Genomic DNA, 15,384 nt, shown 5'->3' on the forward strand with positions numbered 1-15,384 from the left:
TTTTTAACACGGAGTTTAGAATTTAAGGTTTTGGGTTTAGGAACTAAACTTAAAACTCAAAACCCTAAACTCTAAATCAGGCTAAATTTTGAAAATAAACCCTCACATGAGATGGAAAAAATAAATGAAAAAAACCTCTAATTAAAACATTAGTAGTGATACATGTTATCATTTATTTCTTCGAGTGTTTTTCTGTCTAAATAATAACATTTATCACATAATATCTTTTTTAAATGTTTATATTTTCATGTGACCATATGTTGGTTAACAAATTTCAAAAAAAAAAAAAAAAAAAGTTTACTTCCGCAAAAAAGTGCGTCCCTCGATGATCCCATATATATATATATATATATATATATATATATAATATTAAATTAAATAATAAATAGATATATTATATTAAATACATAAATATGACAAGAGAAGACTTTTGACGAAAGATTATATGCAATAAGAAGGATTGAATAATAATTAGGACAGGAGAAAGAACAAAATATTATAAAAGCCGTATATTGTTCTTTTCTTTATAGGGTTTCTTTGATCCTTTTTATGTTTGAATTTTTCGCCCCAAATTCTTCAATTAATTTCAGAAAATACAATTAATACAAAAATATTCAACACATCTAGAAAAGGGCAAGACGACTCGTGGAGTGTTGAAGACGCTGATGCGTGTAAATAATTTATCAGTTTGCCAGACAAACATATACATACACACATACATACATATATACATACATATATACACATATACATACAATAATGACCGTGTCGGTCTGCAATTCTTACAATTCAACTACTGACATTCATAATAACAACAATGTTCTTCCTCAATTCAAACGCCGATTTTTGACCTATATATTACAAGCAACCGATCTCTAATATTTCATCATCTTAAGGTACCTTTTAATTTCAACTTGTTATTGTTGATCTGTAATTTTTCAATTCTGCATTGTCATGTTTTAATATAATATTAATTAATTTTTATTTTATGATTATTATTATTCAGAAAAAAAGATGGAGGTGGCGAAATTGTTGTATATAGTGGTGGAAGATGAAGAAGGAATGTCGTTTAGGTATACACGTCATGTTCTTCAAAGCACTTTACAGTTAATGGGTTGTAAAGCACGTCACGCTTTCAAGGTTTTTTTTTGCTTTTTCTAAATACATATTTATATTTATGGATTTCTTAAAATACAAATTATTGAAACTGATAGTATTGTTTTTAATTAATGACAGATTAGTCAAAGGGTTTTTGAAATAATGAGAACAGAATGTGTAGGGGATACTTTAGCTGCTGCTATGGGTGAGATTAAAACTGCAATAGATTTTAATCATCATCCTGGAAAAGAAAATAGTAAGGAAATTGGGACAAGTAACAATACTACTAAGGTGTTGAAAAATGATGATGATGTTAAAATTAGGAGTATACCGTTCGAATCGTACAAAAAACGCACGACGGTTATTGTGAAAAGGAGGAGGTTTATAGATGTTGTTTGTGATGCTTTGGCTGCTTACAAGTATGTTGGTCCTAACCAGAGGGCTGATCTGGTTTTAGCTTGCAGGTACTAATTTTTATCATTATTGCAAGTATGATGTTCCTAATTAAAGGCCTTATGTTGTGTTTGCTAATAATTTGATGGTACGTTGCATCATACATTGTCTTTACCTGTGGCGGATTTAACCACTAGGTCACGAACTAGTTGAAAACTCAAAATAAATAAATAAATAAATAAAAATTACACATCCAATGTTGTCACTAATTAAAAGCTCCAAAAATAAAAAAAAAATTAAAATAAAAATTACTACATTGTTTATTTGACTGGTAGTACCAGTGCTAACATACTAGAACCGCGACCGCCGCTGGTCTTTACGCTATTTTGTAACAATAAATCATGAATATGACATTAGTTTGGGGGGGAAAGGTTGTCACTTTCTCCTTGTGGCGCAATTTAATAGTGTGGGTCATTTTTCTAAAAATTTTCTTGGTGTAAAGATCTCCTTTTACGCATTTAAGAATGCATGTGTGTTTTTGAATATATTGTTGGGTGTAGGTTACTAAAAGATAGATGAATGATTGTCTACATCTCACCTCTCAATAAGTAACATGCGTCACATTCGTGAGATTGGTTATAGTTGTTATTGTTGGGGTGATTATGTGCACTTAAGACACATTGCGTTCTTCATTGCAGAATCAGGGAAAGGAAGGAATCTGTGACGATCCTACTATGTGGAACAAGTGGATGTGGCAAATCAACTTTGTCTGCGTTATTGGTAATTCCATCTCGATTTATAAACTTTTTGTTGTTTTATGATAATGAGATCATACAGTGTGTGTGTGTGTAGCTTTATCCTTGGGTATCTAATGTTTTGCATACATCATTATCCCATCTTATAACTACTTCAATAAAATCTAATGTTCAGGCTAGTCGGTTAGGGATCACAACGGTGATATCTACAGACTCAATTAGGCACATGATGAGAAGCTTTGTAGATGAAAAACAAAATCCTTTGCTCTGGTCATCTACTTACCACGCAGGCGAACATCTAGACCCAGTAGCCGTTTCAGAAGCTAAAGCCAAGAGAAAAGCAAAGAAACAAGGAAACATTTCACCTCAATCACAATTTAAAAACGGTCCATTTGACGGTTCAACACCACTATCTAATGACGGTTTAGGTTCGAGTTCAGGTTCTACTACAGTCGACTTAATTAGCCCCAAGCAAATGGCGGTTGAGGGCTTTAAAGCGCAGAGTGAGATGGTAATTGATAGTCTTGATCGACTCATAACGGCATGGGAAGAAAGAAAAGAATCAGTAGTTGTGGAGGGTGTTCACTTGAGCCTTAACTTTGTGGTATACTAACAAATATAGCAACGTTTTTTTAACATCTACTGTCGTTTTTTGGATTTTTCTAACGACAAGTCCTGAGAGTTGTCGTTCAGGTGCATAAAAAAGCATAAAAATATTGTACATTATATTACCGTCATTTTCAAGTCAACAAATAACCGCTATGTACAACACTTTTATGCACCTTAACGACAGTCTTAAAGAATTTCATTAGAAAATTCTTATTTTTAAGTTGAGTTGTGATACCAATTAAATTTGAATATGCAGATGGGGTTAATGAAGAAACATCCATCAATCATACCATTCATGATATACATCACAAACGAGGACAAACACATGGAAAGATTTGCGGTTCGTGCAAAGTATATGACATTAGATCCAGCCAAAAACAAATATGTGAAGTATATAAGAAACATCAGAACAATTCAAGAATACCTTTGCAACCGAGCAGACAAACATTTAGTTCCAAAAGTAAATAACACAAACGTCGATAAGAGTGTTGCTGCAATACACGCTACACTTTTCAGTTGTTTAAGAAGACGCGAATCTGGGGAGCAGCTTTACGATCCTACAACTAACACAGTTTTTGTGATCGATGAAGAGTATAGAAATCAGTGTGTGGCTAATTCATTGAGCTCAAAGGGCATGTTTCAACTGATCCAAAGACAAGGTTCTTCTAGGCATCTAATGGCTCTGTTAAATGACGATGGGTCCGTTGCAAAAGCATGGCCCGTGCATTCTGTAGATGCTGATGGCAAACCGATTATTGGAGTTCCTGATTATGGACCGTTGCAGATTGGAAAAGCTGAACCGGTTAATCTCCAATTTGGTAACTTTGGAATTAGCGCTTGGCCAACTGATCTTGGGTGCACCAGTCGCGCTAGTAGCGTTGATGAGTCTAGAGGCGAGCTTACTGATAATGGTAGTAGATATCATTCATCATGTTGTAGTTCGCCTAAGGCCTCCGATGGACCCGCCAAAGAGGTAAGTTTAAGTATCATTTATGCATGCCTTGCTGCCATGATCCACTAACATTCAGCTACGTGTCGCTCAGATCCGTCATATCGTTTTTTTTCCTATGACGATCATTAAATAATTGCTGTTTGTATTGTATGATATTTAGTTGAAGGAAGAGCAGTCGGTGTTTGGAAGCGATGAAGAGGGAGATGATCATCTTGAGGTGGATAGCGATGAGGATTTTAGTGATGATGATGCTAAAGAACATATGCACGAAGAGGTACGTAAAAATCAACTTTCGCATAATCAAGAATTTGATTTCGGATTCACTTATTTATGACATCATGTTGATGTAGATGGAAGGTTCGGTGGATGAGGAGTCAACGAAATCAGATGAGGAATATGATGATCTTGCAATGCAGGATACTCAAGAAAATGGTTACTTCACCGATGACGAATTTAACACAAATCAAACTCTTGCATCGCCGACCCAACATGACTATGGGAACAAGTATAGTCAAAATTTAGACCGTTTCTTAAGGGCTAAAAGTGAGCCGAGCCCGGATCCTGCACACCACAACCTGAGTCTCATAAAAGGGAAAAGGCTAGTGTCCTCTCCAAGCCTTAAAGTCAAAAGACGGTCCCACAGCATTTCAAGCTTTGGTAAAGACGGTCCATTGAGCCCGACCCTTATGAAAGCCACCGCTACATTATCACTTGATCATCCTTAACTATGGTTTCATGGCTTTTGGTCTATGTAAACTTGGAACTCAATTGACTTTGAGTAAAGTTGAAACGAAAGTTAAAATCACATCCATGTAAAACAAGTTTCTTCTATGAAGGTTTTGAGTCTTTTATTATATTGATAATATAGTCAAGGCTACCACCACATTTTACCACAACGCTTAAAAGTCTAATTGCATCTTCAACACGATCTAATTGACATAAACCAACGATAATCATGTTATACAGATGAACGCCACCATACAATCCTTTCTTCTCCATCGTTGAAATCAGTCTAACAGCATCATTAAACTCGCCCTTTTTACAACACCCGTTAATCAAATCATCAAAAACATCATGACCCAAATCAATATCCTTTCGTTGCAAGTCATCTGCTAACTTTTGTGCAGCCTCCATTTCCCCAATCCCACAAATCCCACTCACCATTATACGAAAAGTCTCTGCATTAGGCACAATACTTCGTTCGATCATGGTATCAAAAAATCGGAACGCACTCTCCATGTTCCCTAACTTGCAATACTTGATAACAATAGAATTCCACAAATGGATTTCTACATTCATATGTTTATCATGCATCTTCATGATCATCCTTTCAGCTTCAAGAACCTTCCCACTACTCAAAAACCCTTCTATTAAAAACTTGTAAGTTTCCAAATTTAGCTCAACCTCTTGTTTCTCCATTAACACTAAAACCAAGTCCAACTCATCAAAATCCCATCTTTTACAACAAGCATCAACTAAAGTATTAAAAGTAATCACATTAGGTTTAACATTATTGTACAGAGCTTCAACTAATTCTCTAGCCCTTTGAATCTCCCCAATTTTACACAATCCATCCACCACAACAGTCAATGAATAAACTGAAACATCCATATCTGATTCCACCATTTTGTTAAAAAGTACTAATCCTAACCCTAATTGTTCACATCTCATGAACTCAATCAAGCAAACGGTACAAGTTTTCTCATCAATTTCAATTCCATTGTTTAACATATAATCAAAAGTCTCAAAAGCCTTAACAAAATTCCCACTTTCAGAATGAATTTTCAGCATTAAATTTAGCATTTTTGAAAGGATTCTAGACTTAAAACGTTGACTTTCCGCAAAGGAAGCTAAATCATGAAATGGGTACCTGAAACTTTCGTCATTTGATAATAAAGTTAGAAGCTTTTCAGCATCTTCAAACTTTCTTGATTTGATAGCCCTGCAAATTAGGGTTACATAGTGTTCGACTTCGATCTTGAATGGGAGTAAAGATTGATTTTTTGATATAAGGTTAAATAAAGATAGACAATTACGAGTTTTTACAAATGGGTCTGAAAGAATCAATTTGAATGTGTTGGAAGTTAGGGTGGATAGAACAGTGGCGGTGGTGGTTGTGCTAGTGGCGGAGGAGATGATGACGTCAGCAATTTCCCGGTAGGAGGTTTGGGTGGTGATTGGAATAGGAAGGTTGCTGATTTTCTTCATTGTTTTGAGGTTTTGGAGGATTGTTTGGTTTGACATCTTTGTTTGTTTGATTTTTGAGGTTTCAGTTCAAGTTTATAGATGTTACTGATTTCAATATTGGGCCAAGGATTATATGGGCTTTACCTTACTTTTAATGTTTCTAGGCCGGCCCAACAGTGAAAAAATTGGTTCATTTCCAACTAAATTAGTACTGTAATTGTAACGTGAAAAGAAATCAAACTGAAAGCACAACGCCTGTCAACGTACAGTTTCTGGCTGCCGACGACGACCGAGACACCGGACCAGAAAGTCCCCAGGTCATCCTGGCTGAAGTCCAATTTCTTTAATAAGACAGGTTATTGCGAGCTTACTTTTGCACTTAGTATTTATTAGAGCACTAGGATATTTAGGTTGGAAATTGTTAATCATGAACTCAAACGGTGAAACTGTAAAGGGTTAAATTGGGTATTAGGTTGAAATTTCTTGTCATTTTGGCTAGTAGGCTGAGAAAACATATCTATACTACGCTTACATTTTTTTTAATTAGGGTTCCGTGAACTTTAGATGGTTAATTTTGCTTGAAATAGTTGCTAACTACTTGCTGTTTAATTTGTATTCTGTGATCTCCGGTCAACTTCAAAACCCAAACCCCAAATTCTAATTTTTTATTTAGAGTTCAAAGTTATACGGAGTAATATGTTTTTTTGTCTGTTTTCATTTTACCCACAAATGTGATGCACATAAGCTGTTTGTCGAAATGCCAATGTAATGATGATTACATGTGTGCTTAGCTATTTCAAATTTGGAGGGGTTGAGCTGACCTCGAACTATTTCATTGTATTTGAGTTCTAGATTGATCTTGAATTTTAGGTCAATTGGATAGCTTTAAAGGTGCTAGATTATGCCCCTAATTAATTCATTTTATTTGGTAGGTTGGAGGATAGAAACCCCGAATTAGCATCTGGGTCATAAAGATGACAGTGCTGAAGAGGTACGTGTTGAGGTTGTTCATGTCATTAAAATACGTTACAGCGAATGTAGTGGACAGGAACAATGGACGAATAGTTGCAACAGCTTCAACAGTCGAACATTCTATTAAGAACTCACTCGAGTGTGGTAGAACATGTAATGCCAAAGCTGCAACTATTGTTGGTGAGGTGTTGGCCATGCGGCTTAAGGTTGAAGGTCTTGAATCTGGCCAAGAAAGAGGCATTCATGTAGACGTGAATAAAGAGCTCGAGAAAAAAGACTTCAAAAACCGAACAAAGGTTTGGGCTGTTATCAATTCTCTCAAAAACAATGGAGTGAAACTTATACTTGATGAGAATAATGATTCTTCTCGGCCAGGTTAACTTATATGGTATCGATAATTTAAAGCTGTGATAACTCTCTTGTGGAAGAAGATTAGAGTTAAATGTGTTGAGTATACATTTAAGGGTATTTTCCCTGTAAATTATACTATTTTGGAATTGTGTTTTTGCTATTTATTTTGCTTAATCTCAAACACCTCCTTCTTCCTTGGCTGGAACTAAGAGTGTTAACGATTCGAGTCGAGCACCCTTAGGCTCATCCCTGGCTCGTTTCAAGATATTAGCTCGAATTCGACTCGTTTGATGTTATAGATATTTGAGCTCGAATCGGTTTGGGCTTAATTATATATATATATATATATATATATATATATATATATATATATACACTAGGTTTTTGAGCCCATGCGTTGCACAGGTGTGTAAAAAACCGTGAAAAAAAATGTAAATTACAGTTCATATTGATATATAAATAGTGATCCAAAAAAATTAGAAAAGTATAAGAATTATTTAAGAGCCCGTGGTGTTGAAAAATTTTAAAAATGAGCCCGTGGTGTTGACGAATTTTATAAGTTCTTTTGAATTTAAGAGTCTGTGGTGTTGACAAATTTTAAAAGTGATTTTGAATGATGTTAGTGAAAATACATACAGACATACATACATAATATTAATTAGTACATAGTTATTTAATTAATTTAATTATTAACTACTCCTTACTAACTAAATTAATAATTAATAATAAGTAGAATAAAAAAAAATATGTAGCTAACGTACGGAGCAAAATCAATTATCCTACTAATTATATGTACGGAGCAATGTTTATTTATATGTACTTATATAAAATATTTTAAAGCTATTTTAAATTTAAAATTTATATTTTAAAGCTATTTAAAATTTAAAATAAGGATAAGTGTGAAAATGGAGTTTCATCATATTTTCTCACATTCCAATCATTCATGCGGCCATAAAATTCTTTCCATAATATCATGCAATATCTTATCTAATTATATCTTGATTTACGGAGTGAAATTTTTTATTTTATATATTAAATTGTAATTTATACATAATATAGATAGATATATAGATATAACTAGTGAAATGACACGTGGAACTACGGGTTTGTTTAAACGAAACAGTTTAATGATAGGTATTAAGTGAACGTAAATGCTAAAGTTATTTAGTTTTATAACCCGTGGAACCACATAATCCAACTAAGAAACTCGTCAGCTGAACATTTCATCAAACACCTAAAATGCATATTTAACAATCCACATCCAATCATAAGAGATAATATTGGTTGTCATTTTATTTAAAAGTGTAAATCAAAATATAAATGTAGAATTGGTTTCATTCTGACTAACTTTTATACATTCTCGTACTCAATTCAAAATAATTAATTAAAATAATTTAACTATTTAATTTTAATAATTAAAATAATTCTTAATAAGATTTAATAATAATAATTAATTAATAAGATTTAATTTTAATTCAAAATTATTTAAATTAATGACATCACCTACCATGCTTAGATTTTTTTCTTTTTCTTTTTAATTTTTTCTTAACAAAGGAATTAGCCTAATAATGACATTATCATTTTAGCAATATAATAGAAACTATAGATATATAGATACAAACATCCATAAATAACTTTCAACCACAATCAAGAAAAACTTTTTATTTTATATATATATATATATATATATATATATATATATATATATATATATATATATATATATATATATATATATATATATATATACGTGTATATATATATATACGTATATATATATACGTATATATATATATACGTATATATATATATATATGGAAGTTATTCTTACAAAATTATACTTCTTAGTATATAATTTATAGATATTATATTTATCATGTTGATGTAAAAATAACAATTATTGTATATAATTTAAAGGCTCGTTTAGGTTTACGGACTTGTTCGAGATCGATATAAGAAGCTTGAGCTCTTCGTTGACTAAACAATCTCTAAGTATGAAGTGGGGGGCCGAGCTCATTGTGAGTTGCTTTTTCTTTTTTTTTTTTGGCAAGAAAACTTAAAACTTATATAGAACTTAGACTTTTCATCAAAAGTGAAAAAGTCTTGCAAATACATGGAGCAAAACATCGCACCACACCTGAACAAAAAAACAAAGACTAACCTATCGAACAACAAACCTAACAACTAATCTAGTCAATGGGCAAAGCAATCCTTAGTTCCTTATCGGATAACTGAACCAACACAAACATAGACACACATAACAATAACCTAGACACAAATATATCAAAAAGGCAACAACACAATTCAATAGAGATAACATCTATAAAACGAATATCAACCTGAAAACATGAAAGACTCAAACACCGAGGTTGTCCGCCGCCTTGGAAGCTTTCTTGCCCGCAAATCTGGCTTGAAAAACTTGCTCTCAACTTGTTTGTACGTGACCGCACTACGCATCCGTGATTTATAATTGTAAGAAACATCAACGTCTTTTGAAGACCCCGAAGCGTTACCATCAAAAGAAATTGGGACCGAAATATGCCCGATCCGAATTATGCCCACACGAATGTCTACTTGCTCCATCCCCTTGTCGAAAGAACCGAAGAGTATAATTATATCATGTTCCTCGTCCTGTAGAAAATATGTATCATTCGACCTGAACTTCTTAGTTTGATGGTTGTTTTTCATTGCCCCAACACATTCAAACGCAACATTGTGTTCGCGGGTGAACCTCCATGCTTTTAGACAATATTTTTTTTCACACTTTTTGCCGTAACACGGGCACACCAACGGGTTGAATGGGCCGGACTCTTGGATATTTAAACTTGATCCCCCTAGGTGGTTTAATGTCCCATAGAAAATATGTATCATTGGACCCGAACTTCTAAGTTTGATGGTTGTTTCTTACTATCCAACACATTCAAACGCAACATTGTGTTCGCGGATGAATCTCCATGCTTTTAGACATTTTTTTCAAACTTCTTGTCATAACACGGGCACGCCAACGGGTTGAATGGGCCATACTCTTGGATATTTAAACTTGATCCTCTAAGGTGGTTTAATGTCAAGAGGATGTGTACTATTTATACTACACTATTTTTCTAGATAGACAACTCGACAATCAACCACTATTAAATTTAACAAACTCAACAACTACTAATTTAACAATATACTTATGATGGGGCTTGAACCCCCAACTTCTTTGGTTGGTAAAGCTCGAATATCTACATTGGGTTATTCCTGACCAAAAGAAGATGAAGTTTAATTATACGCAATGGAACATTTCTTAGGTAGAATAGCTAAAGCTAATAGTAGGCGTGTAACTACAACAAATCTAGACAAATGGATAGCTGATTAACAATTTGTTGGTTGCCTAGTGTGTGATGAAGACTTGAAAGTTGAAACGATCACTTTTTGCTATATTATCAAATGACAAGAGAGACTAGGAACATGAATTAGATTGCAAACAATTTACCTTATTTCTAGTCTTTTGTTAGTAGTTTAATTAATTAATGAAATACGTCGTTAAAATATAACAGTAAAATCACATGTACAAGTTAACGATGAGAGGAACACAAGGTGATTGGAAATAGAGTAACAAAAAATATCAAAGAAAATATAAAAAGGTTGCTATATTGTCAAGTGACAAGAGAGACTAGGAACATGAATTAGATTGCAGACAATTTACCTTACTTCTAGCCTTTTTGTTAGTAGTTTAATTAATTAATGAAATACGTCGTTAAAATATAACAGTAAAATCACATGTACAAGTTAACGATGAGAGGAACACAAGGTGATTGGAAATAGAGTAACAAAAAATATCAAAGAAAATATAAAGGTTTGCGGTGAACGTGGATCGAACACGTGACCTTCAGATCTTCAGTCTGACGCTCTCCCAACTGAGCTATCCCCGCATTGATTGCTTTTTAATCCGATAAATAAAATATTCGAAAGGCGACCGTCAAGACCCAGCTGGCCAGAAACTTTGAAAGGGCCCAAAAGTTCAAAAAAATATTTATATATACTTGTTTTTTGCAATATGTTCGAGTAGGGCAAACATAACTTACAACCATCGAACAGGCTAGAAACGTTGATAAGTCATTGAACATACTAGAAACTTTTAAAGTGCCCAAAAGTTAAAAAAAATATTTATATATACTTGGTTTGCTATTTGTTTGAGCAAGGTAACATAACTTAAACCAATGTTTAAAAACTCACTATTCGTAATCAGCAATTGCGGGATTAATTGAATTGTACTTACTTTTATACATTTAAGACAAAATTACGTTGGTCGTCCCTGAACTTGTATCCAACCTTCCTAAGTCATTCTTAAACTTTTTTTTTTGCTGGCGTCGTCCCTGAACTTGTACTTTGTAACTCCGGTCATCCCTTCGTCTACATTCCGTTGAATCATGTGCATATCATGTGAGGGTATTTTTGTCTTTTTATCCTTTCTTCCATTTTCTTCATCTTCATCCCCAATAATTCCAATATTTGAAAACCCTATTTCTTTTCCACCTTAACTTCTGATTCTTTCTTTCATAAATCCTTATTCAAATTCAAATCCAAACTAAAACTAAAACTTAAAATCAAAACCATAAACATATCGATGTTATTTTACGAAGACTTTATATTTACAAACTCGTCATACCTCTCCCACAAAGTTTTTCACTACCTGCAACTTTTTTACATAAAAACCCTATTTACAATAACTCGAAAACCCGAATCTAAATGAAAAGTCCAAAACCCAAATCTAAGTACAATTGTAACTTATGTTTTGTTTTGTTTTGTCTCTTAACTCCAATAATTGAAAGCATTAAAAAGAAAACAAGAGAACCTGATAAACAAGAAAACAAGTAGAAATTTCATATTCGGTTTTCCTCTTCCTTCTTTTTGCTCCGACGGTATCTTCCTCTCTTTTCTAGTTGTTCTTTTTATTTTCCAGTGATTATCAAATCTATTGTATTTTTGTTGTAACAAACACTCCCTTTAATCTTTCTCCAACTTTTATTTTCCCTTTAAAATCGTTTAATCTCTTCATCTTAACCCTAGGGTTCCACTGCTGCCATCACCACCACCGGCCTCCGGCATCTCGCCGGAAGTCCGGCGTGTTTTTCTTTTTCGCTTCTTCTTCCTTTTTCTCTTAGATCTGCTGCTTCTCTTCTTTCCTCCGTCGACTTGGTGATTAAAAATTAAGAACTCATTAGTTAGATCTAAGTCTGCTTTTGATTTTAACTAGTTTACGAACCCTCGCTTCGCGTTGGGGGTGGTTTTCAATGTATTTTAGTGCGTTTAGTTAGTAAAATTATTCCGTGGCTCATCATGATGTCGTTGAAGCGCAACTCAAGTCGAACTAAAAGGTATAATCCGTGAAAGGTTTAAATGTTTTTTTAAATTAACAATATATGTGCTATGTGCATCTCCGCGTTTCGCTATGGAATTGTCGACTTTTAAAAATTTAACACAAAATCAACGTGTAGCGTTTTTTAAAAAGATTTCATTTTGCGTATAGTTAGTGACATTGTGTTCCTCAAATATTTAACGATGGTGTCGGAAAAATTTAACTCGTTGCGAGCGAGAAGATATGACCCGTTGAATATTTGGGTGGAGTTTAGTTAAGATTTTTTTATGAAAATGGTCATTTGACACTTTACTCCCCTGTTTGGGGGGTTTAATTTTTGAACAAAGTTTGGGGGTTTTTTTGGAAAAAGGAAAAAAAGGTGAAAACAAAAAAAAAAAAATGTGAAAAGACGAAATATATTATAGAATATTATTATAGTTATAATAACGGGGAGGCGAGTCGGGTCGGGTCGGGGTAAGGGGGTAGGGTTGGGGGTGTTTTGTATTTTCTCGAGTGCGTGGGGTTTTTTTAGGAAAATTGGGGAGGGGCCGATTCGTACTTTGGATAAAGTTTGGGGTCTTTAGTGTGAGATTGAGATAGTCCAAATAATAGTATTGGGGAGGTCGATTCATACGTTTGATAAAGTTTGGGAGCCTTAGTGTGAGATTGAGATAGTCCAAATAGTACTATTCATTTGGACTATCTCAATTAGATATAAAATTCATTTGGACTATCTCAATTAGATATAAGGTATAATTTTGGAATGTGAAGGAGATATGAAATGGGGATATGAAAAAGAAGCAAGAGAAGGAAAAAATGGATTTTGAAAAAGAAAAATAGAAAAGAACATAAAAGATAAAATAAAATAAAATAATATTATATTATTATATTAGAAAATGATAAAAAAAAAAAAGACTGAAATACCCTCACATGATTCGCACATGAGTCACTTTAACAGACAAAATGGACGGAATGCAGACGGAGGGACGACCGGAGTTATAAAGCACAAGTTCAGGGACGACGCCAGCAAAAAAAAAAGTTTAAGGATGACTTGAGAAGACTGGATACAAGTTCAGGGACGACGAACGTAATTTTGTCTACATTTAATTTAAACGAGTTGTTAGATCCGCGCTTCGCCGCGGAACACAAATTTTAATCGTTATTCGAAATTACGTAGCCATTATCAAAGTTGCATAAACTTTATTTGAAATTACAACCATTATTCTAAATTGTTTAATGTGTAGATAAAATGTTCTTTAAAATATATAAAAAATTAATAAAAGAAAGTAAATATTCATGTCAAATAAAAAAATAAAAGGTTGCCTCCCAAACCAAAGTGATTGATTTGTACATTATAATTAGAATGTAATGAGTATCTAAAAGGATTTGGAGAAAACCATTTCAGCGGTGGCTGAGTGGTATCCTTGGTTTCACTTCGGTGGGGCCAGGGCAAGGGGTAGCAGTGGATTCAAGTTCGAATCCCACTCTTTAAAAATACCCGTGGTAGGCTTACTTACCATAAGCTGGGTTGCCCCTGGGAAGGTTTTACCGACCTATTCAGGACCCAGATCCGACCCGCCTGCCCCTCGTGATGGTTTAAGGTTCGGATCCCTGTAATATGGTTCGGGTTTCCTGCCCGAACGCGTGTGTATCTGCAAATGATGACTAGGTTTCGGTCCGGACTGATGAAAGCTTGCCGTTCAAAAAAAAAAGGATTTGGAGGAAAAATGTATTAAAAATGAATTGTTAAAAAAAAGTGTGGATCCAAATTACAAAGTTGGATCCATCACTATTCTAACCAAAAATGGGCCAATGACATTGCTTGGATTTTTACACTAATTAGTGTATATATAAATAATAAATTTCAAAATTCTATGTGTAAATATAGAAGAAAATCTTAAACATGAAAATAAATTTCAACATAATTGTTTATAAATAATTCGGGGATTGATCGTATTCCTTTTTTGTAGTTTTTTTTTTTTATTTCTGTTCAATAAAGTAACGTAAGCAATAAATAAAATAATGAGAAAGTCGCATAAACAAGTGAAGTAGTTAGAGTAATATTCTGCTGTCAAAATTGACTACTTCGGGACTAGGTTTGGTGGTTGTAAGTGGTCGTGATATGTTTTTGTTGGTCGACGACGGTGTAGTTTTGGTGGTCGTTGGATCATTTTTCTGGATGGATGTTCTTTTTTCGACGGTTTCAACTTTTGTTGTTTATTTTGATGTATTGTTAATATAGCCATTATTTAAGTTTTCGTTTGTATAGCCTAGATTTTACTTTGTTTACTATATTAAATGAGTTTGTTCACCTTGTTAGTTAGTCGTTTCGTTTAATTTGCTTAGTTTAATTTGAGCTCGTTTTTTAATTATTTTATATCCGTTTTATTTGTTGATCTTTGAATCCGTTCTAATTCTATCGTTAAAAAACCTAAAACCCTTACTAGTGTTCAATCTGGGATTACTGAATTAAGCAAATCCTTATAATCAATTCAATTAAGTTATAATAAAGAAACAATAATAACTTTAAATTATCCATTGTGGTCGAATTAACTTCAAATGATCCGTTGTGCTCAGACAAATGGTATAGACTACTCGCCATTCACCTTGGTGATTTGCAATTTTTTTCTTTTCAAAGAAATCATATTTTCGCTCCTTCACTCCAAAGTAATCAACACAGCCGCCACCACACTGCCCTAATTTCACCTCCGGCCAAAACCCTAGTT

At 33.6% G+C, this 15,384-nt stretch overlaps 2 protein-coding genes and 1 non-coding gene across 4 annotated transcripts; 2 read left to right on the forward strand and 1 right to left on the reverse strand.

Moving 5' to 3' along the window:
* The first annotated feature begins 511 nt into the window (after positions 1–511).
* Positions 512–4,682, forward strand: LOC139896190 (P-loop NTPase domain-containing protein LPA1 homolog 2-like). Of its 2 annotated transcripts, none has more exons than XM_071878787.1 (8): positions 512–896; positions 1,007–1,140; positions 1,237–1,562; positions 2,190–2,271; positions 2,422–2,850; positions 3,112–3,828; positions 3,968–4,081; positions 4,158–4,682. In XM_071878787.1, the coding sequence occupies exons 2-8, from the start codon at positions 1,015–1,017 to the stop codon at positions 4,530–4,532; spliced, it is 2,169 nt and encodes a 722-aa protein (XP_071734888.1). In that variant the 5' UTR covers positions 512–896; positions 1,007–1,014; the 3' UTR covers positions 4,533–4,682. The 2 variants fall into 2 exon arrangements, with proteins under 2 accessions (XP_071734888.1, XP_071734889.1); XM_071878788.1 differs by having other exon boundaries at positions 1,015–1,140.
* A 1,485-nt stretch (positions 4,683–6,167) lies between these two features.
* LOC139896191 (large ribosomal subunit protein uL18c) lies at positions 6,168–7,563 on the forward strand. Its single transcript, XM_071878789.1, has 2 exons — positions 6,168–6,349; positions 6,927–7,563. Exon 2 carries the CDS (start codon positions 6,969–6,971, stop codon positions 7,344–7,346), a length of 378 nt encoding a protein of 125 aa, XP_071734890.1. The 5' UTR covers positions 6,168–6,349; positions 6,927–6,968; the 3' UTR covers positions 7,347–7,563.
* A 3,595-nt stretch (positions 7,564–11,158) lies between these two features.
* TRNAF-GAA (transfer RNA phenylalanine (anticodon GAA)) lies at positions 11,159–11,231 on the reverse strand. Its single transcript has one exon. It is a non-coding gene; the product is annotated as a tRNA-Phe (tRNA).
* Between the last annotated feature and the right edge of the window lie 4,153 nt (positions 11,232–15,384).

Source organism: Rutidosis leptorrhynchoides, chromosome 3 (assembly GCF_046630445.1).
Source record: "Rutidosis leptorrhynchoides isolate AG116_Rl617_1_P2 chromosome 3, CSIRO_AGI_Rlap_v1, whole genome shotgun sequence".
In the NCBI taxonomy this organism is placed as follows: domain Eukaryota; kingdom Viridiplantae; phylum Streptophyta; class Magnoliopsida; order Asterales; family Asteraceae; genus Rutidosis; species Rutidosis leptorrhynchoides.